At 53.1% G+C, this 24,733-nt stretch overlaps 1 protein-coding gene across 1 annotated transcript in view; it reads right to left on the minus strand.

The window, feature by feature from the left end:
* The window catches only part of LOC308523243 (nucleolar protein 4-like), a 79,060-nt gene that overhangs the window by 24,970 nt on the left and 29,357 nt on the right, over positions 1–24,733 (minus strand). The window contains exon 2 of the mRNA XM_081096994.1: positions 5,456–5,611. Within this exon, the coding sequence (XP_080953120.1) occupies positions 5,456–5,611 (156 nt within the window). The remainder of the gene's footprint in view (positions 1–5,455; positions 5,612–24,733) is intronic.

Here is a 24,733-nt window from a genome sequence, read left to right on the forward strand (position 1 = left end):
GGCTGAGGCCCATAGCTGCCCAGTTGCTGGTTTTTACCCATTTCCCAGAGCCCAGGCCCTCCCACTCTTCTCCACTAAGGGGCAGCATCGCCCCAGCATTCCACAGTCCTCGCTGCAACCCAGCTGGGAAAGTTGGCCCAGCTGCTCCTTAGGGATGCACAAACGCCCCGCTCAATCTCTGTGGCGGCCAGGGGGCTGGGTAGTGTAGGGCGGAGTGGATGGATGAGGTGGGAGGTGGGGATGTAGGAAGTCCAGGGCACCCCAAGCTGCAGCCAGGCCCTGAGAGGACCAGCTCCGTTGTGCTCCCAGCTCAGCCAGCCTGTGGAGCACCAGGGACCACTCCTGCCAGGCAGCTGGCTGCAAAAGCAGAGTTAATTTTGGTGACACAATTGTTATTTCTCAGCTGATTTGATGCTCTGCGGAGCAGGCAGGCTTCTTGATGAGTTATCTCCCTTCCAAATTCCCTGTCTTGATTGCCTTTCTTTGGAGGTCAGGGACAAGGGCAAAACCCTGGTCTCCGATTGGAGCTGGTGAGTGGGAAGGTGGTGGTCAGCCATGCACCAGTCCTTCTTAGATGTCAGGGCTGAGAGATGGGAGCTTCCCTGCCACCCACATGCACATCTTCATCCCAGCCCAAAGCTGCCTGGAAGTCTTAGGGGAAGAACATCCCTGTCGGGCTGCAGGTTGGGAGGGATGGGCCTTGCGGAAGGGCCAGTGGCTGTAGGAGTAAAGCAGAGGGCTATGGCTAACTTGGGCCAACCAGATGACCTTGTAGGTGCCCCGAGGCATGGTATTCCTGGGAAAATGAAGGGAGGTTCATACCATAGGGCCAGCCCTACTTCTCCACATGGAGCTCACTGCCACTGAAACCATTTTTATACGGCTGGAGAGGGCCTTCCTGGCCTGGTTGTTCTGCTGAGGGCTGTCCATTGGCCCGCTGAGAGCACAGGAATGGTTCCCAGAGAGGGCTCTGACACAGGCCAGAATGGTGGCCCCAGCTCTCCTGGCCTTGCAGACCCAGCAGTATGCAAAGGCTGGCTGGAGCGCCACATGCAGGGGGAGTGCTAGTGCACCCCCCTTTGGCTCTGTGTTCCAGAGGGGGAAGAAGGGGTTGGCCGGAGGCAGATAGGTGAGAGGTCCTTCGAGCTGCCTGAAGACCAGGGAGGAAGCCCTGTCTTGTGTGGCTAGAATGTCTGTGGCCTTGCTAAGAGCTCCCTGGGGAGTCAGCCCAGCTCTGCACTGCTGTAGGGAGCCGCGTGGAGGATGCTTCCCCCAGTGGGGCCTGCGACCTTTTGCGGGCATCTTTTGGTGCACCCTCCTGGCTTGTGCACACGAGAAATGGAACCTCCATTTCTGTTCGATGCACGGACGTCCAAGGCCACAGGATCACAGGTTGAGTTAAAATGAGAAGGACAATCCCAGCGGATGCTCTAGTCAGTAGGATGGTGGTTTTCAGAAATAGACTCTTATGCTGAAGTCCAAAACATGGAACAGATAAAGATAGAGCTGCTGTGTTTAAGGAGGGGAAGCTCCAGGATCCCTGTCTCCACTTAGCTTCCCTCAGCTGCCTTGGGGGCCTGCTACCTTGCTCTCCTCGGGGCCTTCTGCCCGGACCCTGGCACTTACATATGAATTTGCCTCTTACCTTCTTCCTAGTGATAAAAACCAAGAGAGATTTTGCTGGCAGGAAGAGCAGAAGCTATTTACAGAGTCGCTGACTTGTAAGGCTCCATTTCGCTCCCCATCGGAGGCCGGAGGCCGACTGAGACAGATGAGGCCAATTGGGGGGATTTGCACCGCTTTACAAGATCCTCCTTCTGCCCCGTGGGTGGATTCGCATGTGGTGGACCTGGAGTAGCTACTGACCACATCTGGCCCCAACTCCAAAGTAGTCTGGGCATCCAGATCCGGATTCTGGAACCTGATCTTGCCTACCAGCACCCTGGGGGCGAGGGAGGAAGCAAACGGGCTCACTCTAACCCAGATGGGTGCTGGCACCAGAAAAGCCCCTTGAGAAAGGACCAGTCCTCAATGTGGGTCCAGGGAACTTTGTAGAACCACGTGGAAACCTCCCCAGGCCCTGGCATTGGCAAGACCTCCTGGGATCCTCTGGCCCTCAAGTCACACTGCATCAGAGGCAAAAAGTAAGGCCGGGGCTTCCTACCCAAAGTGGGAATCCCCCTGCATTAGCTCATATACCTCCAGCTTCAGAAAGCTCACTACCTGATCCTGATCCACTGCTGAACAGTGGCAGGTGCCAGAAAGTTCTTTTTCCCTCTGAAGAATGCGCCTCTTTCAATGCCCTGAGCACGTTGACCCATCTCCTTTCCAGCCCCCTGCCTCCCGCAGGCACCCCAGGCCTCTGAGGATCCGAAAGTCCCAGCTGCCCTGTAGATAAGGCAGTCCCAGGATTCAGGTTTGGCAAAACACAGAGAGACAGGTCCCCAAACACCTCAGCCAAGAGCCTGACACCAGCCCTGTGGTGCCAGGCTGTCCCCTCTGCAGCCATCAGCAGAGAGCTTCCTGGGCGCTCCCTGTCCCCAGGTCCGGATGGGGCGGGGCAGGCCCACTAGTGAGCCTGAAGAGTTAGGCTCGGAAGAAAGAAATGGCAGATGAAAAGAGGGGGACAAACACATCCAGGCCCCACCCCCACCCCCAGAAGGGAAAGGGTGGCATGGAGAAGGGTGACAGATGGGGGAGAGGGGGAAGGGAGAGGAGACACACAGGGAGGAGGGGGGGTGCGGCAGCCTCCTTGGCCTCACACCCACTGCAGGAGGGCCCTGGCCTGTTCCACTCAGCGTTGGCCCCGCTGCTGAAATTCCAGCTCTGTGCACAGCCCAGCTGGCTCACTGCCCGTCATGTGCCAGCTCCAGGCTGGGCAGCGGGAAGTGGGGCACGCGGCGGGCATATGGCCGAGAAGCCAGGAAATGCAGAGCAAAGCCTGGACGGCCGCTTGGCCCAGGGACACAAATGCTGCCAATACCAGCCTGGCTCTGCCCTCTCCATAGCGTGGAGCCCACAGCCCCTGGCCTTCATAAATAGCCAGGGAGTGCCTGCAGGTGAGGCGTGGTGCTGGACACCAAGGGAACCAGGGCGATCACATGGTCTGGCTGGCTCCGGCCCATCTACCTGGACAGCAGCAAGTCATTGGCCTTATGAGCTGACCACAGGGGTTTGAAGAAAGGTAGGCTGTGTGGTGCTCAGAGTGCAGGCTCTGGGGCCAGCTACTTCGCTCTGCATGTCAACTGGGCAACCTCAGGCAGATTACCCATCTCTCTGACCTTCATTTTTCTTGTCTGTAAAATGGGGATAACAGCACCAAGAGCTGGTGCCTGGGAAGTGCTGAGCACAGGGCCTGGCATATGCTACCTGCCCAGCACTGGCAAATTTAACGCTGAGCAAATGTGCTGGGTCTCATCGGTACCACATTGGCCCCAGCCTGGGTGGCCCTCCCTCTGCCCAGGACCCTCTGGTAGAAATACCCTCACAACTCCCTTCCCACACTTTCCCACATGTACTGAGAAGCAGGAGAGGTGGGCCAGATGGTATAATAATCTCCTGCTTCCCTCAACCCGAACCCTCATCTCTCTAAGGTCCTTGGCACAAGGGTCCGTCTTTAAGACTCACTTAGGGCAAAGGCCATCTTCTGAGGACAAGGACACAGCAGATTGTTGGATTTTCTTTTCTTTTTTTAATCCTCACCTGAGAAGTGAGGATATTTTTTCCATTGATTTTCAGAGAGTGGAAGGGAGGGAGAGGGAGGGAGGGGGAGAGAGAGACATTGATGTGTTAGAGACACAGCGATTTATTGCCTTTCCCTCATGCCCCAATAGGGGCCAGGGATTGAACCTGCAACTGAGGTATGTGCCTTTCACCGGGAATCAAACCCGAGACCCTTCAGTCCACAAGCAGATACTCTAACCACTGAATAACTGGCTAGGGCTGGATTTTTAAAAAAATCCTCACCGGAGGATATGTTTTTATTGATTTTAGAGAGAGAGGAAGGGAGACAGGGAGGGAGGGGAGAAAGAGGGAGAGAGAGGGAGAGAGAGAGAGAGAGAGAGAGAGAGAGAGAGAGAGAGAGAGAGGGACAATGATGTGAGAAAAATATAGATCAGTTGCCTCCTGTATGCTCCCCTGAACTCACAACCAGCACTCCAGCCAGCTGAGCCATCCAGCCAGGGCAGATGGTTGGGTTTTTAAAAAATCAGGCCATATGGAGAAAGTACAGACTTATACAGGCCACCTCCCCTGCAGTCCACGGCTATCTAGACCAAGAACTTGGGGTAGGAGGGGTGTCGTATCTGCCTCGGGTGGGGAAGCCTGGTTCCAGAGGGGCAGGTCTCTAGGAAGCCAGTGAGGAAGCCAACACAGAGGGGGCATGAGGACACTGGCTGACTACCACGCAGGTGCGGTGTGACCTTAGACAAGTAGCTGAACTCTCTGGGTCTCAGTTTCGGTAACTGTGAAATGGGACCACAGCCCATCACAGGGCTGCTATCAGGCTGAAACGAACGGGAAGTGCTTGGCTTTCCTGGCTTAGCGGTGGGCACTGGACAAACGGTTCAAAGCTGTGCATAAGCTATGGCGATGGGGGCCAAGAGGGAGATGGAACCAGAACACAGGCAGGCCCGCGTGCTTGTGCTCAGGCCACCATCCCTCCCACCTCCCCATGTGGGACGTTCCCCACCCCTAGCAATCTAGCTGTCTCTCCTCCCTTCTGCCTACCCACAGCTTAGAATGCTGGCTTCCATCCACCTTTTTCATGAAGCCCCTGGCTTAGCACAGTGTCTGGAGATACCTTTGCTAAATACCCAGGTACCGAGGCTCTTGTTCCCTCCTAGTTTTAGAGACATCTCTGTGTGTGTTTTTGGTTTTGGTTTTTGTTTTTTTTTCTCAGAACTCCCCACCCCAAATCAAACGGATTTCCTTGAGGCTGGGGATCAGGTCCTCAGACTTTTCCTGGGGAACTCCCAACACCGACTTTACAGGGCGGTAGGGGATCAAAAAAACTCACACACAGAAAGCATGCAGGACAGGCCTGGTACACAGTACACGCCATGAAAGCACCTGCCCTTACGCTTATCATTATCTAGCCACACACACCCCTGCCCCTCAGAGCGGCAGAGTAGGCTGTGAAGGGCTGGGGGGGTGGGGGGTGAGTGAAGCAGAAATGGGGAGAGAAAAGCTTCCCTCCTGCCCCCTCCCTCTTCTCCCCTCCCTCTCACTCCCTTCAACCTGCTTCTCCTTTGTGCTCAGACCACAGAACCCGCCCCCTGCCCTGTGAGCCATCGCTGACTGCCATGCCCTTGCCCTCCTGTGCCCCCCTGGGTCCCCAAAGGCCTTTCATCACGCCTCAGTTCCCCGCCCCGCCCCCCCCCCCAACATGTGCGGAGCCCATGGCCTCCTGCCAAGGCCTGGGGCTGCCAGCAGAGGCAAGGGGCAGGAATCTCACCGCTCGGTAGGTTTTCTTCTGCCCAGCGTGCTTGGGGGCTTTGCCTGGCTCCGCTGAGCTCTCCACATGCATCGAGTAGATGATGTCAAAGAAATCTTCCACCACAGCGACCCGCTTCAGAGAGATGCCCTCGGGCTCCGACAGGCCATCTGCCCCCTGCGACAGGGTGGACAAGCTGTGTTAGTGTCAGGGATGATGGCGGGGTGAGAGCTGGGCCCTCAGGATGGGCAGTGGGCTGGGGGCAGGACAGCGCTGCTCTCTGACCCCAGCAAGGTCTCCGGTGATAGATGGAGGGGGATGGCTAGGGGTGGAAAGAGCCCACGGAGAGGGCCCAGGGAGGGGCTACCAGAGTCAGGGTGGCTGCTGCTACTAAATCTACCAGAAACAATGGGCAGGGGATGACAACAACAAAAATACAAATTAAAAAACCAAGAGGCTCCATGTTCACAATTTCAGGCAGATTGTGCCAGACTCAGGCGGGGAGCTCTTGAATCACACGCTGTGCCAAGACCATCCTGGAAGTCTCTGGGGAGGGGGGTGCTAAATAGATGCAGCCACATCAGGAGCTCGCCAATTAGCAGTAACCTTTCACTGCGGTCCTGGGCTGGGGTCCCAGGGGACCAGCCTGGATCACCTGGGTGACTCCTGCCTCCACCCTGGCCTTTCAGAAAAGCTTTTCACCACTGCTCGCCCTCCCCACTCCAGCAGCTGAGTGCCAGCAGCAGCACCCGGGCTCTTTGTGCGCGGTGTCGGGAATAACAGACACGAGGCCAGGTGGAGGTGGCAGGGCTGTGTGAGCAAGGTGGCCGTACCCCCCCCCCCCTCCGCCCCCACTTTCTTGTCAGTCTGGCCTGAGTGCTGTCGGCTGGCCCGACAAGGTGTGCCAGGATGGAGGTGGAGTCCCTCAGCTGAAGAGCTTCTGGGCCCACACCTGTCCTCTCCCATGAGCAGGGCTGGGGTGGAACGGGGAGACTGCAGGGTGTGAGGCCGGGGGACGTGAGGATGGGCAGGTGCTTTAAGGGAGCGGGCTGCTCAGTGAGTTCCTTATTCATAGGGCAAAGGCTACACACAAGCTCAGGTACACCTGGCTCTCAGCCATCATCTCCCCATGGGAGAAGCTTGCAGGACTCGGGGCGGAGCTTCAAAGATAAAGAGAAGCTGGGGCACAATTTGGGGGGAAAGCCTTTCTCTGAAAGTTCCTGAAACACAAATTTCCAAGATAATTCTTCCCCAGAGGATCCTGCTCAAGAACCGTCAGCTCTGTGAGGGTGTAGGCTGCACCCACTGGCTCACGGCTGTCTCCCCAGCGCCTAGAACAATGCTTGGCACATAGCAGACTGACTGGCTGGTTACCAGCAGCAGCCAGCAGCCAGGCCATGTAGTTTAGACCAGCTCTTCCCTGCTCTGAATAAGGCCCCATCATTTAGGTGGTTGTGTGACCCTGAGCAGTTATTTAGCATCTCTGAGCCTACGATCCTTTATCTGGAAAATGGGGAGAACAGAAGCACCTCTCCCATGAGCTACAAGGGGGAGAAATGAGATCCGTGTGTGGCACTTAGCACACCAACCCAGCCCATAGGAGCTGCTGGATAAACATGGTCGTGAAGCAGTGCCATGCCATTTGCCAAGCCTCTCCTAGCTTGGGCCGCCTGTGGTATGGTGGCTGGGAAGTGACACAGCTGGCTTAGTCCCTCAGTCTTTGCAGTCTGGGGAGACTAGAGGCTGTGCTGAATGGGATCCTCACTCAGGACATATTCCGGCCACAGACAGGGTTTAGTTTTATCCTGTCCCAACATACCATGGTGGGTGAACAGCGTTGTCTCTTTGCCAGTGACCCATTTGAGAGCAAAATGGGGGAGGGAGGGCATCTGGGCATTTGGGGTGTAGAGCACCAAACCCTAGAGCTGGTGGGTAATGTTTGTGAGTGGTGACCATGGGTGGTGACATCACTGGTCCTGTGCAGATAGTATTGCCAATGGCTTCCTTCCTGGTCAGGATCCATTTCAATGAGGACTTGTCAGAGAGCAGCATGCATCTGGGGTGTGCATGTGTGTGTGCATGTGTACTCCGGGTGTGTGCATGTGTGTAGCTGCTTGCTGGTCCTGCTTCCTTGTTGTGAGGTTGGGGGCAATCTCTTCAACCTCCCTGAGCTCCACTTATGAGATGAGCTGTAAAATTCCATGACTCTTCTGCTCCTAAGTCCTCTCAGGAGTTACTGTTCTCTTTTTCCTGAAGTCCCCCTCTGCAGTTCTGGACCATTTGTAGACCGGGCTTATCAGTGACTGACTCATTCATTAGCTGACTTGTTACTACCCAGCATTCTGGGGATCTTCAAATATTGCTGTGACAGAGTTGGGTGGCACAAATGTTATGACAGGTCAGTTATAAGATACTTCTAACCAGAGGTTCATATTGGCAAAAACAAACAAAAGAAACTTAAGAATTAAAATATAACTGGGTTTCCATTTTTTTGATCTGATGGTGGTTACCTAGGTATGTTCAGTTTATAAAAAGTCATTAATCTGAACACTTATAATCTGTGTACTTTTCTATATGTCTGTTAAAACTTAATTTTTAGAATGTATATTTAAAAAGTATAGTGAGTAGTTCCACAACATTTTGGTAATCTGAATCCAGAGGCATAATGATGGATTTAGCTGCTTAAAGGTGAATAGCCCTCCCTGCTCATAATATTGTTTCAGGCCACAGATACTCTGGAAAAGGGAGATGTATTTTGGTGGGAAGGAATGAAGGAGGAAATCTGGTGGGAGACAGTATTGTACACAGGTGAGGTGGAAAGTGCTCCCTGATCAGGTTGTGATCTTGGGCAGGTCACTTCTCGACCTCCTGAAACTCAGTTTCCCTACCTGTGAAATGGGCCTAAAAAGTCCTAGTTGGATGTTCCAAGGATTATGTAAGAATGTATACATCAGGCATTTGTCACACATAGGATTGTAAACATCCATCTCTTCCCCTTAGACCCACTGAGTTTGAACACGTTATAGTTAGGAATCTGCTCTTATCTCTGGGCCCTCTGATCCATTGAGGCTATAGAACAGGACCCCAAGGTAATATCTACCACAAAAAGAGAGAGTCTTATGTAAGTCCTAAGTAACATGCTAAGGCTGTCACACAAACTTGCAATAAGCTTTCCTAAAGTCACGGTGTTGTTAATCAACCTGGGTTAAATAGTGAAACGCTGTCCAGTGCCTGTCCCATGTCTGTCCTAGCTTCCTTCCACTTCCATTCTTAGGCAGACATGAGTAACCAAAAGCATTGCACCTGGCCCAATGTGACCAAAAAGTTATCTGAGAGAAACAGTTCAGGGGAGCATTTTTTAAAGTCCCCTGTTTGAAAATTGACTGTGATGTCCCCTGATGTTCAAACCTCGGCCCTGTGATTGGTCTATCTCACCTGTTGAGAGGTACACAGGAAAGGAGAGGGCCTGTAGCAACCAGAATTCTACCCACACAAGATATGCAGAGCCACACCTTGAACTGTCCTTTGCCGATCTGTGGCCACCTGGACACCATGTGTGCTGCACCCTAAGGGAAGAACACCAGGATATCTGTGTGGCCTTCAAGGAGAACCCTGGCAGGAGAACAAAGAAATCCCACGGCAGTCACGTGCCACAGACATCTCCGCCATGCCCTGCATCCAGAGAGGTAATAACCTTCATGCTAAAAGCTGAAGGGGAGGCATGCCTTCCCGAGCTGAGAATCCAGACACAGCTCTACAGGGCAAGAGCTGCTAATCAAGGGAGCGGAAAGCACCTTCCCCACAGCCTTGGGATGCCCCTGCCAACCACTTCTGCTCTGTACCCAAGTGAGCTTCATCTAATCCATTGCCCTCAGCATGCTGGGCCCTGCATTGACAAAGGAAGCTCACTTCACTTACAAGGCTGGGTAAAGAGAGGGCCTGGAGCCTCCTTACTGTACCCCGCTTCCGGGGAAGACCAACCAGGAGTGATGACATGGAACCCCGGATGCAGCACCCTATGGGAAAAGCCATGAGAAAAACACATGGGCAGTTGCAAAAAACCAACCTCGGGGCCTTCCTGCACGGGGAAGAATATTACCATGGTAACACACGCCAGCCTTTGGAACCAGCCAACTCCAAACAGCTGGCCAGACCCAGGCCAACAAAACCCAGGCATGGCAATCATTTTAAAAAATTCATTGAGCCCCTCCAGTGTGGCTCAGTGGTTGAGCATTGACCTAAGAACCAGGAGGTCATGGTTCTATTCCTAGTCAGGGCAGATGCCCAGGTTGTGGGCTGGATCCCCAGTGCGGGGTGTGCAGGAGGCAGCTGATCAATGATTCTCTCTCATCATTGATGTTTCTATCTATCTATCTCTCTCCCTTCATCTCCGAAATCAATAAAAATATATTTAAAATAATAAAAATAAATAAAAAATCCATGGAGCTACTACCTTTCTTGGACAACACCATCTTTTTTAAACCTAGCCCATTTGGGTTCTAAACTAAAAGCCAGGTTGCAAGTCACTGAAGAAATCACCAAATGTTTAGGACAGTGGTCCTCAAAGTGTGCTCCCAGGGTCACCATCATCAGCATCATCTGGGAACTTGTTAGAAATGCAAATTCTCAGGCCCCACCCAATACCTACCAAATCTGGGGGTTTTAAAAGGCATCAAGTAATTCTGATGCACAGCCAATTTTGAGAACTGATGAATGTAATGTCTCCATAATTGAGACAGGAAGGTAACTAGTAAGGAAGCTGGCATTGACGCATTAAATACAGACATGCTCTGTGCTTCTAGGCCTAACATATTAGTATTTTCTTCTTCAATGAAGGCCAATTTTCCTAATGGTGTGAACAAAAGAATCTTACTGGGTAACATTAGTATAAATTCAAAATACCTGCCCAGAAACGTAATGTGGATTATGAATAGAGAGGGCAGGCGTGCCCAGCATCCTGGCATCAGATTTTTAAATCCTCCCTGGCATAGTTAGTTACTACTTAACCAGGTCATCCCTTGACAGGTCTTTTAGGGCTTCCTCACTTTCCTCCAATGATCTGAATGCTTAGCACAAGGAAGGCTGCTACATTCAGGGCTGCAGACTTACAAGGGAGACAGAATGCTTTACCAGCATTAGATAGGCAATGCCAGGGTGGCCTCATGAGCTGTTGTCAGGAGTCATCCCTCAGGTAAGCTCCTGAATCTGACTGTACCTTGTCCGTATCCCACTAAGCCAATTAAATGGACCCCTGCCCTTGACGGCAGGTGAGGTCCAAATGCTAATGGATTGCAGTTCTGACATCTCCATTGGAACTTCTAAGCCACGTGCTGATAATAAGTTACATACTTATCAAGGTGGGCTCACCGCTTCAGGCCACCATCACTATATTAGTGGCGTATGCCTTCCAGCAATGAAAAAGCCTTGGTTGAGAGGATGTGGCTAAATAGCGGGGACATTTCTCAACTGGGCTCCTAAGGTAGAGGAAGAAACCACAAGATCCTTAGGATGTGCCCTTTCGGGGCATTTCAGATCCAGCTTTTGACAAGGCATAAAAACCAACAAGACTGTCATCAGAGGAGAAGGTCCCTCAGCAGAACCCACCCCAGTGGAAACACACCTCTGGCAACCACCTGTGTGGGAGTTGATTGTGCAGACAAATGGGAAGATGCCGCTCCATCCCATCTGGGCCAGTCGGCTAGGTGGCTGAGATGACAGGCAGAGGCTACCTCTAGGATGAGCCTCATGCTCCTCCTAACTTCTCCTCCTGCCCCTCAAATCGCACTTTAATAAAATCAGGCAGGACCCGCGTTTGGAAGTCTGGGTAGCAGTTTGGGGTGGAGGGGGGTGTGGAGAGAGGAGTTGCCTACAAAGTCCCAGTCTAACTCCTGGCAGGACTGGAAGAAGACGGCGGGGAGGAGTCCTCCTCCTGCAAAGGGTTCTCAGATGGAAAGGAAAGAGGTGGAGAGAAATTTAAAAACCAAACAAAACGGAGAGAACAAGAAGAATAGAAATTCAGAATGAAGATCCTCACCCAAATCTCCAGAATTCTCTCCTCAGAATCCCCTGGAGAATCCAGTCATAATTGTAAAGGGCAATCAGATGGTTGAGAAGAGGGTATTGCTTAAGTGGGACAAAGACAGTATTGCATGTCTCCGGGTTATGAACACTACCCTACTGTGAACTAGGAACCAAAAAACCCTCCAAAATAAAGATTCACACCAGAATTTTAGGACCCAGAGGGCATTGCGCTCTGTAGGTCTGTACAGAGGGATGAGGACCGCCCCCTCCCAAATAAACACACCAACAAGGCACTGAGGACTCAGTGCAGCACCTGCCTCTCCTCCACCCTTGTGCACAATCTCCAACTGTCAGTGCGGAGCCGCCACCGAGTTGCACCTGCCATCTGGAACAGGCCTCGAGTATTCCAACGCTCCTTTCTGCTTCACTGAATCTCCATCCTCGTTCAAATCATGCCAGGACCCAAATGCACACCCAGGGCCACGGAGAAAGGTGTCTGGGACCAGCCCCCAAATGACAGCACTACCTTTGAGGGATGCCATATCCTTCAAGCAGCTCTGAATATTTCTTTTTCCTTTTTTGGTTTTGTTAACTCTGGGATGTCTGGAAAGGGGGAAGGGAGGAAGGGATAGGAACAGAGGGGCGTGGTGGGCAAAAGTATCCCCCTCTTGGCAGGAGAGGGGCAAGGACCCCGGTTTTAGGGATGGAGGGAAGGAGCAGCTAATGGCACTCTCAGGCAGGACAAGATCAGGGCCTGACCCTGAGGATTCTGGTCTGGGGGTGTCAGGAGGGACGAGTTGCTCAAGGGGTGAAGTCACAGGCCTGAGGACAATTCAGCCCTGTCCCTGGGGCAAGGAGCTGGCCTTCCTGGGCCTCGCTTTTCTCCTGTGTTGAGGTGACACAATATGCACAATGGCTTTCACTACCTCGCAGGACGGCTGTGGGAACCCAAATAACACATAAATAGCGCCTGCCCTGGGCGAGACACCCATAAAGGACCGAGGCCACCACTTCTCTGGAGGGGCGCGCTCCAGGACTCTGTCCCCCCCCGCCCCCCCCCCCTGTCTCCCTTGGGCGCCGGCCAAGGACAAGGTAAGGGGTCGCTGCGGGGAGGGGCTCTGGGCGGAACGGGGCGGCCCTGAGTCTAGCAGGCCCCACGGGCGGGTCCCTACGGGGCGGTGGCGGGCGGCCCGGGAGCGCTAACGAGCAGGGGCCCCAGGTGCGGGCCCCACCCGGACGGGGAGGGGGTAGAGGAGGGGCGGGCAGGGGAGGGGAGCGGCCCGCGCGCTAATGACTGTTGACAGCGCGCGCTGGGTTCGGCCGAGCCGCGCGCGCCGCTGACAGCTGCCGGGGCGGGGGGACGGGGGCGGGGCGTCCGGCGCCGGGCGCGGGGCAGGGGTGAGGCGCCGGCGCTCCCCCCACGGCGCACGCGCGTGCGCCTCGGCGGGGAGGGCCGGGGAGGGGCGCGCGCGCCGGCCCGGGTTCGGAGGGCCTGCTGGAGCGGCTCGCGCGGGCTCCTCGCGGGCAGGCAGGTAATGAGAGTAACCATGGCAACCCACCAGAGGAAGTGTATTCTGCAGGAGACGTTAATCCCCTCTCCCCCGAGCTGGGACAGCCTGACTTTCCATTCTCACACAGTAATTAGATACCAGCTGTCAGTGCAGGGGGGACGGTTCCGCGGCTGCAGCCCGGCTGGGGGGGCGCACAAAGGGGGTTGTGGGGGGGAGCGGGGAGGAGGGCGTTAAAGACACAGGGACGCTTTCCGCGGTGGGCCGGTAGGCGCGCCTCCCCCGCCCCGTCCCCTGCCTGCGGGCTCGCGCCCGCTCACCTGGAGACCCAGCCCGCGCGGGGCTCCGCCCACTCCTCGCGCACCTGCTGCGCGCGCGCGCGCACCCGCCCGCTCGCCCGCCCTCGAGCTCCCCCTCTCTCAGTCCCGCCTCCCCCATTCCCGGCGCACCTGCCCTGCTCCCGCCCCGCCACCCCCGGGACGCTGCCCACCTGTCCTTTGTGGGGGGCGGTACCATTCGATCTGACCAGCTCTCCTTCGGGGAGCGTCCGCTTTATGTCAGGCGCTGTGCCAAGCCCGATCTGTGTAATCCTCACCGACCCTCTGCCGCAGGCGCCTTTGCCGTTCCCCGCCCAAGGCGCAGCGGGGTGTGGCCATTTGCCCAGGGTCATGCAGACTTGAACCCCCATCCCGATGGCCACTTAACCACCAAGCTACAGCGCCTCCCCATCGCGTCCACATCCGTTATAGCTTGGGGGGCAGGGGCGGGGGGGGGCGCTTCTCAACTGCTCAGGGAGACAAAACAATCACACTGGTGCCTGGCATCGGGTGCACTTCATGTGAGCCAAACATGCACTGCCTCATTTCACTTTCCCAGCAGCCCCGGAAGCTTTGTTACCCCCATCTTACAGGTGAGAAAACTGAGGCACAGGGAGCTGAAGCAACTTGCCCACAGTCACTAAGAACAGAGTGACCCGGGCAGTCAGAGCCCTTGATCCATGCTCTCAGCCTCTGGGCACTATTAACACCACCCCTGGGTTCATGGTGGCTGGCATCCAATCTAGGGCTTTTCCCTCTTTCAATGTTCAGTCTACCCATATTCTGTCCCAGCATCAGTGAGGGGCTGCTTCTCTTAGCCATCCTAAGAAATCTTAGATTTCTAAGAAGTTCCTAGGCCTAAGCCACTGCCATGTCCCTAATTTCTGCCAGGCCTCCCAGAAACCCTTGCTCTCAGTGTGGGTAGCCACTTGAAAATCATTCTAGGTAGGAAAGTAAGACCACAAGGCCCAAGGAAGAGATGGATAGTGGGGCCTTTTGGGGGTAGTTCAGTCCCTCCAGGCCTACCTGTGCTTCCTGCCCCCCATCAACAGTCAGGCCTGGCTGGGAGGGGGGGGGGCATGCCAAGGAGGGGCAGGAAGTGCTGTAAAGCAGAGCAGGCTCCTGTCCCCAGTGGCAGTGGTGTCTGGGGTAGGAGGAGGCTATCTGATCCCTTCCCCACTGCCCTGGCCATGACCTCCTCCCTCCCTGCATCTCTCCCTCCTCCCTTATAGCCCGAGTAGCCAGCACCCTGGGCTACAGCTGAGAACCCAGCGTTCTCTAACCCAGCCGCATTCCTGTGGGAGGAGGGATGGGGGGAGGCTGGGCCAAAGACTTTAGGGACAGGGGCACCCTTGGGGCTGTCCCACCCTTCAAGGACCAAGGCTGAGTTGCCTCCAACCTCACCGTTTCCTGCCTCCGCTTTCCCCACCTCTCAGTAACAGAGCTGCCTAAATTTGGCTCCAGGAGGGAATGGGGGAGGTGGCAGCAGGCGGGTGCTGTCAGCGGCCAGGGCGCAGCTCCCTGTCTAGCCGGCTGGCATTTTTGCTGTCTGGAGGAGGGCAGGGGGGCCCAACAGCCCTCCCCCTGAAAAGGAGATATTCGTACCTTCTGACATGCGCTGAGTAATGTGCAAACGATATGCAAACTGAGCTTCAAATCAACATCTCAACCAGGGAACAGCTTGGGTGCTGCTTTTGGGATGGGACAGAAGGACCAGTGGCCCACTCCCCAGGGGCTCCAGTGGGGGCTGGGGTGGGGGTCCCGGGGTCCACGGCTGGGAGTTGGGAGATTCAGTTTATTGCCAGGTGTGGCTTTGGGGCCTCAGATTAGCGGCTGGACCCTCGGGATCCCAGCCTGAGGGCAGGGCCATGGCTTCTCTGCCTGCTCTGGCATCGTACTTGGCACACCCTGTCACATGGTGAAGCACATGAGTTCTGCAGCCACTCTGCCCAGGTTTGAACCCTGGCTCTCCACTGGCCAACTGGGTGAACGCAACAGCGTACCCAGGCAAATGGCTAGTGGGACTGGGCATCTGTTTTAGCGTAGCAACTGCCCTTCCCTAGAAGGTGGGCACAGGGACATGGCCTGAAAGATAAGGACTTTGGAATCAGAACTGAACTCCAGGCCTGGCTCAGCCATTGAGGCTGTGGGCCTCACACCCCGCATTTGGAAAATGGGTTCAGGATCCCCAGGTCACATGCGATTCCATGTGAGGGCCTGGCAAGCAGTGGGCACCCCAGAAGTCTTCCCCCTGGTGTGGTCTCATTGTTCTCTGCATTCATTCAACTACTTTATCCTGTTCCCATCTCCCCTCTCCTCTGCTCTCTGTCCTGGTTTTTCTCTGGTGCCCGTAGAGTTGTAAGTTTCTTACGTCTCTCTCTTCCCTTTCTCTCCACTTGTCTTGGTGTCCTCAGGCAAGTCGCTGCCTCTCAGAGTCAGTGTGTACATCTGCTAAATGGGGGTGATGGGAGGTGGATGATGAGCTCTGTCTGGGGTCTGGGGCCCAGTAGTCACTTGATGGGTGGCAGCTCTTCTTTACAAGGACTCTCCTCTCCCCACCCATCACCCCAAATGGCCAGGAGGGGTGGGCTGTGCCCTCAGCTCTATCGGGTATAGTGTGTGGGGGCCCTGCTTCTCGGTTACTCTGTTTAACCCCAGATAACTGCTCTCCTGCCCCTCGCTGGGGTTGATATGAGCTGAATCCAACTTCCTGCCACCCAAAAGCCACTTCCTGCCAAACTTGAGCTGATACCAGAAGAACTTGTTTTCTGTGCACAGAGCAGTCCCTGATGGGGCAGCCATCCGCCTGCCCTGGGTGTGAACATTTTTTCCATTTGCCTGTATGCCTGCTGGAGCTGGGTGGGGGAGGATGGGGACTCTGCCCTCCTCACCTCTGAACCTGCCATCCTGCCCCTCGGTGGTCTCTGGGCCTGCCAGCCGTCCCAGGAGCGGTGCCAAATGTCCCTTCAGGTCCAGACGGATGTATTAGACAGTGATGAATAGTCTGACACAGCCACACACACAGTTGGTCTGACAGTCCCCCCACAGCTACTGGGCATCTGGGCTCCAGACACAGTTGCTTGCACTCAGTCACATACAACCATAGTCATTGGCAGAGTCACAGTCAGACTCCCACATAGAGAGTTACACCTAGTTTCAGATTCAACAAATACTCTTTGAGGGCCTTCTCTGTGTCAGGTTTTGGGCTAACCTATAGTATGAATGATTGGAATTGTAACAAATGTTTAGCTGACCCATGCTGCTCCCTCCGTTTCCTTATCATTGAAATGGGTAACAGCCCTACCTATTAAGGGTTGTTGGGAGGGTTAATGAGTGACAACGTGCAGAGCCCCCGTCCCTGTCTGGCCCAGGGAGAGCGCCCTCTAAGTGAGGCTATCTTAGCGAGCCAGGAGCATCCTGTGCCCAACTCCCACCCAGATCTTACAAACATTATCTCCCCGAGTCCCAGCCTGAGCCCCCGGAGGCTAAGGTCGTCATTCCCATGTTTGCAGATGAAGAAGTTGAGGCTCAGAGAAGGGGTCTACAGAGTCCTCGGGGTGCCCCCACGAACCTTGTCTACCACCACACTCTCCCTCTGCTGCTCCAGTTTGCCTCACTACCCGCCCACATGCACACTGTTGCCTCTGCTTGGAATGCCCTTGCCACTTACTCTTGGTGTGACCGGCTCCAGAGCTGCCTCCTTACATAGCTCCTCCCAAAAGCTTACCATTCGACGATTTTGTCCTGTTCTCTGGCACATAGTAGGTGCTCAACAACTTCAGAACTACCTGAATAATGTCTGGCTTACTCTTCAGAGCCAATGAGAAGAGTTCGGAACCAAATCTAGGACACTGGAGCTCATGTCTACCCTATGGCGATTCTCACTGCCACCAGCAGGCACTTAATAACTGGTGAATGAATGAATGAATGAATGAATGAATGAATGAATGAAACCAAGATCTCAGGATCTCAGTCCAGTGTTCCCTGGGCTAACCCACCTTCATTTCCTGGCAGCGTGGGCATGAACATAAGCCAAGCCACCTCCGATGGTGGTGGGGTTGCCGGCCGGCCGCCTGAAGCCGGCTGTCAGGAGCTCGTCTGGCCACAGCCGCCAGCAGGGGAGACCAGCTGGCGGTGCAGGGTCCATCGGCCCAGCCTGGAATCTGAGCCGCCCTGAGAGGCCCAGCTTCTCTCTGGGCCCCCACAAACTGGCCTTTGTTCCCCATGCCGGCCAAGACCCAGCAGCTTGGGCTTTCTCGCTGCCTGAGGCACCCGCGCTAAGCCATGGGGTAAATGGGCCAGCCTCCCCTCTGTCCGTGCCCAGGATGTCGCTTCAGAACTAAATGGAGATGTAATTTTCTATACAAATCCATGACAATTTAGATGGAGTGATTGTAATTGGCTTTTCAATGGGGGTTTTGTCCAGTGCTGGTGGCTAAAACTGGGTGGCCTGTTTGAGGCAGGCTCTATTTAAATGACAATAAAGCAATAATATTGAGGACCTGTACAGTGCCCAGAGCCCCTCCTGGGCCCTAGAGGAGCCTCATGTTTATGGATCTGGTCCTTCCCTGGGGCTGTCTGGACAACTGGGTGGTGGTGTTGGGCACAGTCCTTCGGAGAGGGGCAGCCACATTTTTGGGCTTCCAGACACAGGGTTCTAGGATGGCTGGGCTAGAGTCCCATGTCCACTGGCTTACCTGCTTCCTCATTCATTACCCACTCACTCACTAGTGCCACCTGAGGGCTAGCTAATATCCCAGGTGTTGGGGATGCGGTGACACAGATAACCCTCCCAGGCAGGTCAGAGGGAGGAGGGTACAACTGCAAGCACAGCACGAGGTTTGAGAGCATGACTCAGAGCCGAACAGCATGGGTTCAATTCCTACTCCACTCCTTACTAGCTTCCCGAGCTTCAGCAAGTTGTTTAACCTCTCTGCACCTCTGTTGCCTCGGCCATAAAATGGAGTTGCAATAAAAGTTATTGTAAGCAGGAAACAACTGAATAGGGAGGGTTCAGTAGAAGGCCTGGCAGGTGGAAGGTGCTGTACGTAAGTTAGTGCCACTGTTCATTAAAAGTTTCCGCTCTCTGGTGTCAGATTTGCTGGGTGACGGTGGTCGTGTGACTTAACCTCCTTAAGCCTCCACTGGCTTCTCTTCCAGGTGGGGCTTTGAGGAGAGCCGACCCCACAGGGTTGTGAAGATTTGAGGAGAGGGCACAGGGAAATGCTTAGCACAGAGGCAGCATGGTAAACATTAGCTCTCTTTACTGTGATGCTCCTTGGCCTTGAGGAGCTCGCCATCCAGTGATAATTATAGTGTTGAGTGTGGGAGACAGAAAGGGAAGAAAAGAAAGCTCACAGGAAGCCAGGAGGGAGCTGTCGCTGCTGTCAGGGGATGCCTTGGAGGGAAGGACCAGGAGGAGGGGCCTTGGGAACAGGGTGGGGCATGGGGCTGTGTAAAGAAGGGCAGGCTCCCCTGACCTGTTTGGCTTAGTGGATAGAGCATCGGCCTGAGGACTGAAGGGTCCCAGGTTCGATTCCGGTCAAGGGCATGTACCTTGGTTGCGGGCACATCCCCAGTGGGGGGTGTGCAGGAGGCAGCTGATCGATGTTTCTCTCTCATCGATGTTTCTAACTCTCTGTCCCTCTCCCTTCCTCTCTGTAAAAAATCAATAAAATATATTTTTTTAAAAAGAAGAAGAAGGGCAGGCTTCACTGAGTTGGTGACGTTTTGGCTGGGCTTTGGACGAGTGGCCAAGAGGAAGGTGGATACCCCCCTACCCGGCACTGCAGCTACCGAGCCACAGGCAGACTCTGCGGCCACATCTCCCAAATAAGTGCTTTGTACGTGTGGGCAGGTGGTCAAGGAGACCCTGCTGAAGGAGTGCTGTTGAAAGCATCTAGGAAGGGAAACCACATGTGCAAAGGCCCACAGCTGGACCGGCCAGGCAGTGGCATCTTAGGCTGTGGAGAGTGGAGAGCGGGGAACCTGCAGCATGTGGCTGGAGAGATGGGATAGGGCTGTGGCTTTACTCAGTGAAACAGGCAGCTATGGAGGCATTTGAAGCAGGCAGATGACACCATCCAAATTAATTTCCTAAAGATCCCTCTGGCTGCTTGTGGAAAATGGGCTGCAAAGAGGAAGGGGCAAGAGGAAACTCAGGGAGATCCTGGGCAAGTGGTCGTGTCACCATGGGAGGTAAGTAGTTGGATTGGAGAAACAGCAGATGCTTATTATGTGTTAGATGGATGATGGGCAGGCAGAGGAACAGGGGCCCTCTCGGCCTGATCAGGGGCTGGGTGCAGCTGGTGCTTAAGAAGGGCTGGTGGAGGGAGATGACAGAGAAGGTGAAGCCGCCTCCCACCTCCCCACACCAGGTTGAGGCTCTTGGACGATTTTCTCAAAGGCAGCAGGAAGCCAACGCCATTTTTCTCAAGGGAGAGAAAGACCGTGCTGGGATTTGTGCTTTCCAAAGAGCATCTGGTGGCGGGTGGAAGGGCTGCAGGTGGTGGGTGGGCAAGGCTGGAGGGAAGGAGGCAGGGAGGGGAAGGGGCTGTGGGGGCTCAGAGGCCTCAACAGGCATTCCCACCATTGCCCAACTCCGAGAGCAACAAACTTCTCCCGCAGAGAGGTCTAAAAATTAGTCCCAGGCCATAGCTTCTCAAGGCAGAGAAGGGATCTCACCCTCGGGCAAACGCGAAGCCTGGTGCTCCTCCCCTTCGGCAGCAACTGTCTTGGTCACCAACGAAATCCATCATAAATAGTGTTCCAGCGTAACTGCCAGCTAGAATCCTTAGGGTGAGCCCAGAGACGGGTACTATCATTCCCATTTTACAGATGAGGAAACCAAGGCTCTGAGAGTTACTCGCCTAAGGGTACCCAGGAAGTCTGACTCCAGACTCACACACCAGATGGTCCTAACCAGGTCACAGGTCAAATGGCTTATGGATGTATTTTGGGGGGCAGGCAGAGGTTTATTGCAATTTTGGATTTATTGCTAATATTTAAAAGTGGGGAGATTTCGTGGAAGAAAACTTGAACTTTGGATGGAACTTCCAGATGTTGGCAGCCCCAGAACCCAGTCTTTGAATCTCACCATGTCATGCCCCCAGGGTCACACCTCTAGCAGGTCACACATTGCTCCTCTGCCTCCATTCAGCTGACCAGACATATCTGAAAGTGAGTGTGTGTCAGAGGGCCAAGGAAGGCATCCATCTATTCGCCCAGCAAGTGCGTGGACCACCACCCTGTCCACGGCACAGTCATCACCACTAAATCTCCTCCACCAGAAGCCTCTCCATCTCTCCCCGGGAGTCATCCTTGATGCCTTCCTCTTCCTTTCACATCCCTCCATGCCCATCCCAATCACCAGCAAATCCTACGGCTCCACCTTTAAACTCTATCCAGAACCTCACTGCGTTCTATCACTTCCCCGGCTCTGACCTCCTGCCCAGGGCCTGGGGGGTGCAGGGCAGGGCATGTGCTGACAGTGGGGGCCCTGGAGTCTGGCTCCCGCCTTTCCTCCCTGGGTCTCAGTTTCTTCACCTGTAGGAAGGGTGGGACGAAGAAGGAGATTTTGACCCCTGTTATCCCTTTGTTCGGATTTGGGAGCTGGGAAGAACCTGATTCACAAGATACTTCCTGTTAAAATTCTAATTGCCTCTGGCCTGGGCAGGACACACAGGTGAGACACGGTTAGAGTGTGTGGGTATCTGAGGCAATGACTGTTTTGAGAGCTCCTTGGGCGGAAACCTGTTTTGTTCACCACTGACTGAATTCCCAATATCCAGAGAGAGTAGTTCTCAGGAAACAGTTATTGAATACGAGAACCAATGAATGGATGAATGAATGAATGAATGAATGAATGAATGAACGAATGAACGAACCATCCTGGCCCTCCAAAGGGACTCTGGGTATTCACTCACTTTCAGAGGGCCTTGATTTTCCCATCTGAGAAACAGAGTAACCTGATATCTTGCCTTCCTTCTCTATAACAAGTAACATTTATTGGACACCATGTGCCAGGGTCTGGTCTAAGCGTTTTACATATATTAACTCATTTAATCTTCACTGTAACCCCGGGAAATAGGAACAACTTTTATGGTTGAGAAAACTGAGACCCAGAGAAGTTAAGTGACAAAACCAAGGTCACACAGTTCATTAGTTCCTGAACCTCAGACCAACCAGCCAACCTGGCCCCAGAACTCTCATCCTTTTTTAAAAAATAGATTTCAGAGAGAAGAAGGGAGAAGAGAGAGGAATAGAAACATCAATGATGAGAGAGATCAAGCCTGCAACCCGGGCATGTGCCCTGACCAGGAATAGAACTATGACCTCCTGGTTCATAGGTTGGCGCTCAACTACTGAGCCACATCAGCCGGGCCAAACTCTTTCTCTCTCTCTCTCTCTCTCTCTCTCTCTCTCTCTCTTTTTTTTTCTCTGAACTCTCATTCTTAAACACTGTTCCAGGCAGCCCTTCCAGAAGAAATGAGGTTTGGGAAAGCCTGCTCCAAGGAGGCAGCGCTAGTTGCCGATGGGAATATGCTGTGCAGGGCTGCCAGCTCAACAATCCTTCCACGGCTCCCTACAGCTAATCCAATAACACCCAGACACCCACCTCCGGACTCAAGGCCCCTGGAAGGGGCTCCAGTTGATCTCCTCCTCCCTCAGGCCTCAGTACAAACCTGACATTCAAGCAGCCCTAACTGCTTCTCTACCCCATTAGCCCAGAGGCTGTCTTGCCTCCGTGCCTACAAACGAGCTGTTCCCTGTGCCTAGAGTGCCATCACCAGGCTTCTGAGTCATGCCCCCTCCAAGTTTCACTCAAATGCCCTTCTCCCCCGTCCCCGCCTACCCACCTCCCACCCATCCCTCCTCCCCCTCTCCACAAGACTCTCTGACCCCCTGCCATATTTCTTGCCTTCAGTTTCCTATAGCACTTGGTCAACAAGGGTATCATTGATGTGCCAGTAGGTACCATTAACAATGCCATTTTACAGATGAGAAAACTGAGGCACCGAGAAGGGAAGTGAGTTGCCCAAAATGACATGGGTGAGATCAGGACTGGCCCAAAGCTAGACCTCCAAACCCCCGAGTCAGCCCACATTTCCAGAAGTCTGTCTTTGGGTGTCACTGCCTTACTAGGAGGACGCAGGCCGAGGGCAGAGGCCACCCTTTACTCCCATCCAAGTGTCAAGCATACAACAGGTGCTCCTTCAAGACTCCTTAGTCACCAAACAGGACAGACTTTGCCCTCTGATTAAGTGTGGTCTTAGAAAAAAATCTTCCAGGCAACACCTGCTGAATTGCTTTCTTTCTGCAGTTATTTCTAAGGGGTGTGAGGCACTCTGAAGGCACAGGGGTCGGAGAAGATGGTGAGAAGTCAGCAAGGTCTGGGGTCAGACAAACCATATGACCTAAGATCACGGTGATTCTAACTCTGACGTTCAGGGTCACTGTGTGGGGATGAACAGTGGCAGTATATAGTGAGCACACAATATACAGTAACCCCGTTTATCAATTAATGATTCATATTCTAGACATTGATGCCAGGAGTGGAGAGCAATCTGGCATCATCTATTAAAGACCAAAAGCATATTCTTTGAGACCCATCAATTCTACCCCTTGATATAAACTCACATGTATGTGAAATGGCCATCTATCTTCAAGAATGTTCACTGAAGTTTTATTATGAGAGCAAAATGTTGGAAACAACCTAAATGTCCATCAACAGAGGACTAATAAATAAATTATGGAACATCCATAAAACTGCATACTAGGTATCTGTAAAAAAGAATGGAAGTTCTTTATGCTCTGACATGCTTTTGCATGGACAGCACATAGATCTACTGCTTCATGGAACAACAACCTGAAGAATGTAAAAGCTAAAATTAGAAAACTCTCAGAAGAAAACACAGGCTAAATCTTCATGGCCTTGAATGAAGCAATGGTTTCTTAGATATGACACCAAAAGTACAAGCAACAAAAGAAAAAACAGACAAATTGGACTTCATCAAAACTAAAAACTTTTGTACTCCAATGGACACCACAGAAAATGAAAAGGCAACTGACAGACTGGAAGAAAATATTTGCAAACCATACATCTCATAAGGTACTTGTATCTAGAATATATAAAGAGCCCTTAAATAATAAACGAACAAACAACCATTAAAAAACAATAAAATGGCCCTAATCGGTTTGGCTCAGTGGATAGAGCATCCGCCTGCGGGCTGAAGGGCCCCAGGTTCGATTCCGGTCAAGGGCATGTACCTGGGTTGCAGGCACATCCCAGTAGGGGGTATGCAGGAGGCAGCTGATCGATGTTTCTCTCTCATCGATGTTTCTAACTCTCTATCCCTCTCTGTAAAAAATCAATAAAATATTTTTTTAAAAAAACACAATAAAATGATCTGAATAGACATTTCTCCAAAGATGATACACAAATGGCCAATAAGCACATGAAAAGGTGCTCACTATCATTAGCTGTCAGAGAAATGCAAATCAAACCACTTCACACCCACTAGGCTCTAATCAAAAGACAGGCAATAGTAAGTGTTGGCAAAGATGTGGGGAAATCAGCAGCTTCACCCACTGCTGGAATGATTGTAAAATGGTGCAACCACTTGGGAAAACAGTCTGGCAGTTCCTCAAAAGGTTAAACATGGTTCCCACATGCCCCAGCAAATTCTACTCCGCGGTAGAAGAGAAGTAAAAACACACATCTACACAAAAAGTAGTACGTGACGACTCAAAGCAGAATTATTCATAAGAGCCAAAATGTGGGAACAACGCAAATACCCATCAATTGTTGGTTAAACAAAATATGGTATATCCTTGCAATGGAATATTATTTGGTAATAAAAAAGAATGACGTACACACTACAATAAGGACAAACCTTGAAAAAAAAAATCATACTAAGTGAAAGAAGTCAGGCATAAAGACCACATAGTGTGTGATCCCATCCATAGGAAATGTCCAGAGAAGGCAAATCTACAAGGAAGCAGATGGATGGCACCCTAGCCAGTTTGGCTCAGTGGATAGAGCGTTGGCCTGCAGATCCAGGTTCAATTCCGGTCAAGGGCACATACCTTGGTTGCAGGCTCCTCCCCAACCCGGGCCCTGGTCCTGGTCGGGGGTCATGCAGGAGGCAACCAATCGATGTATTTCTCTCACATCCATGTTTCTCTCTGTCTTTCCCTCTCTCTTCTACTCTCCCTAAAAAGCAATGGAAAAATATCCTGGGGTGAAGATTAACCTCCTTCCTCCCCCTGGCCCCCGCAAAAAAGGAGCAGATGGGTGGTTGCCTAGGGTATGACTCCTAATGGGTATGGAGTTGCTTTTTGGGGTGATGAAAATGATTGTGATGATGGTTGCATAACTCTGAATATACTAAAAGCCACTGAATTGTATTTTAAATAGGTGAGTTGTATAGTACGTGAATTATATCTCAATA

The sequence above is a fragment of the Myotis nattereri genome, assembly GCF_964212035.1.
Source record: "Myotis nattereri genome assembly, chromosome: 8".
NCBI classification, from domain to species: Eukaryota; Metazoa; Chordata; class Mammalia; order Chiroptera; family Vespertilionidae; genus Myotis; species Myotis nattereri.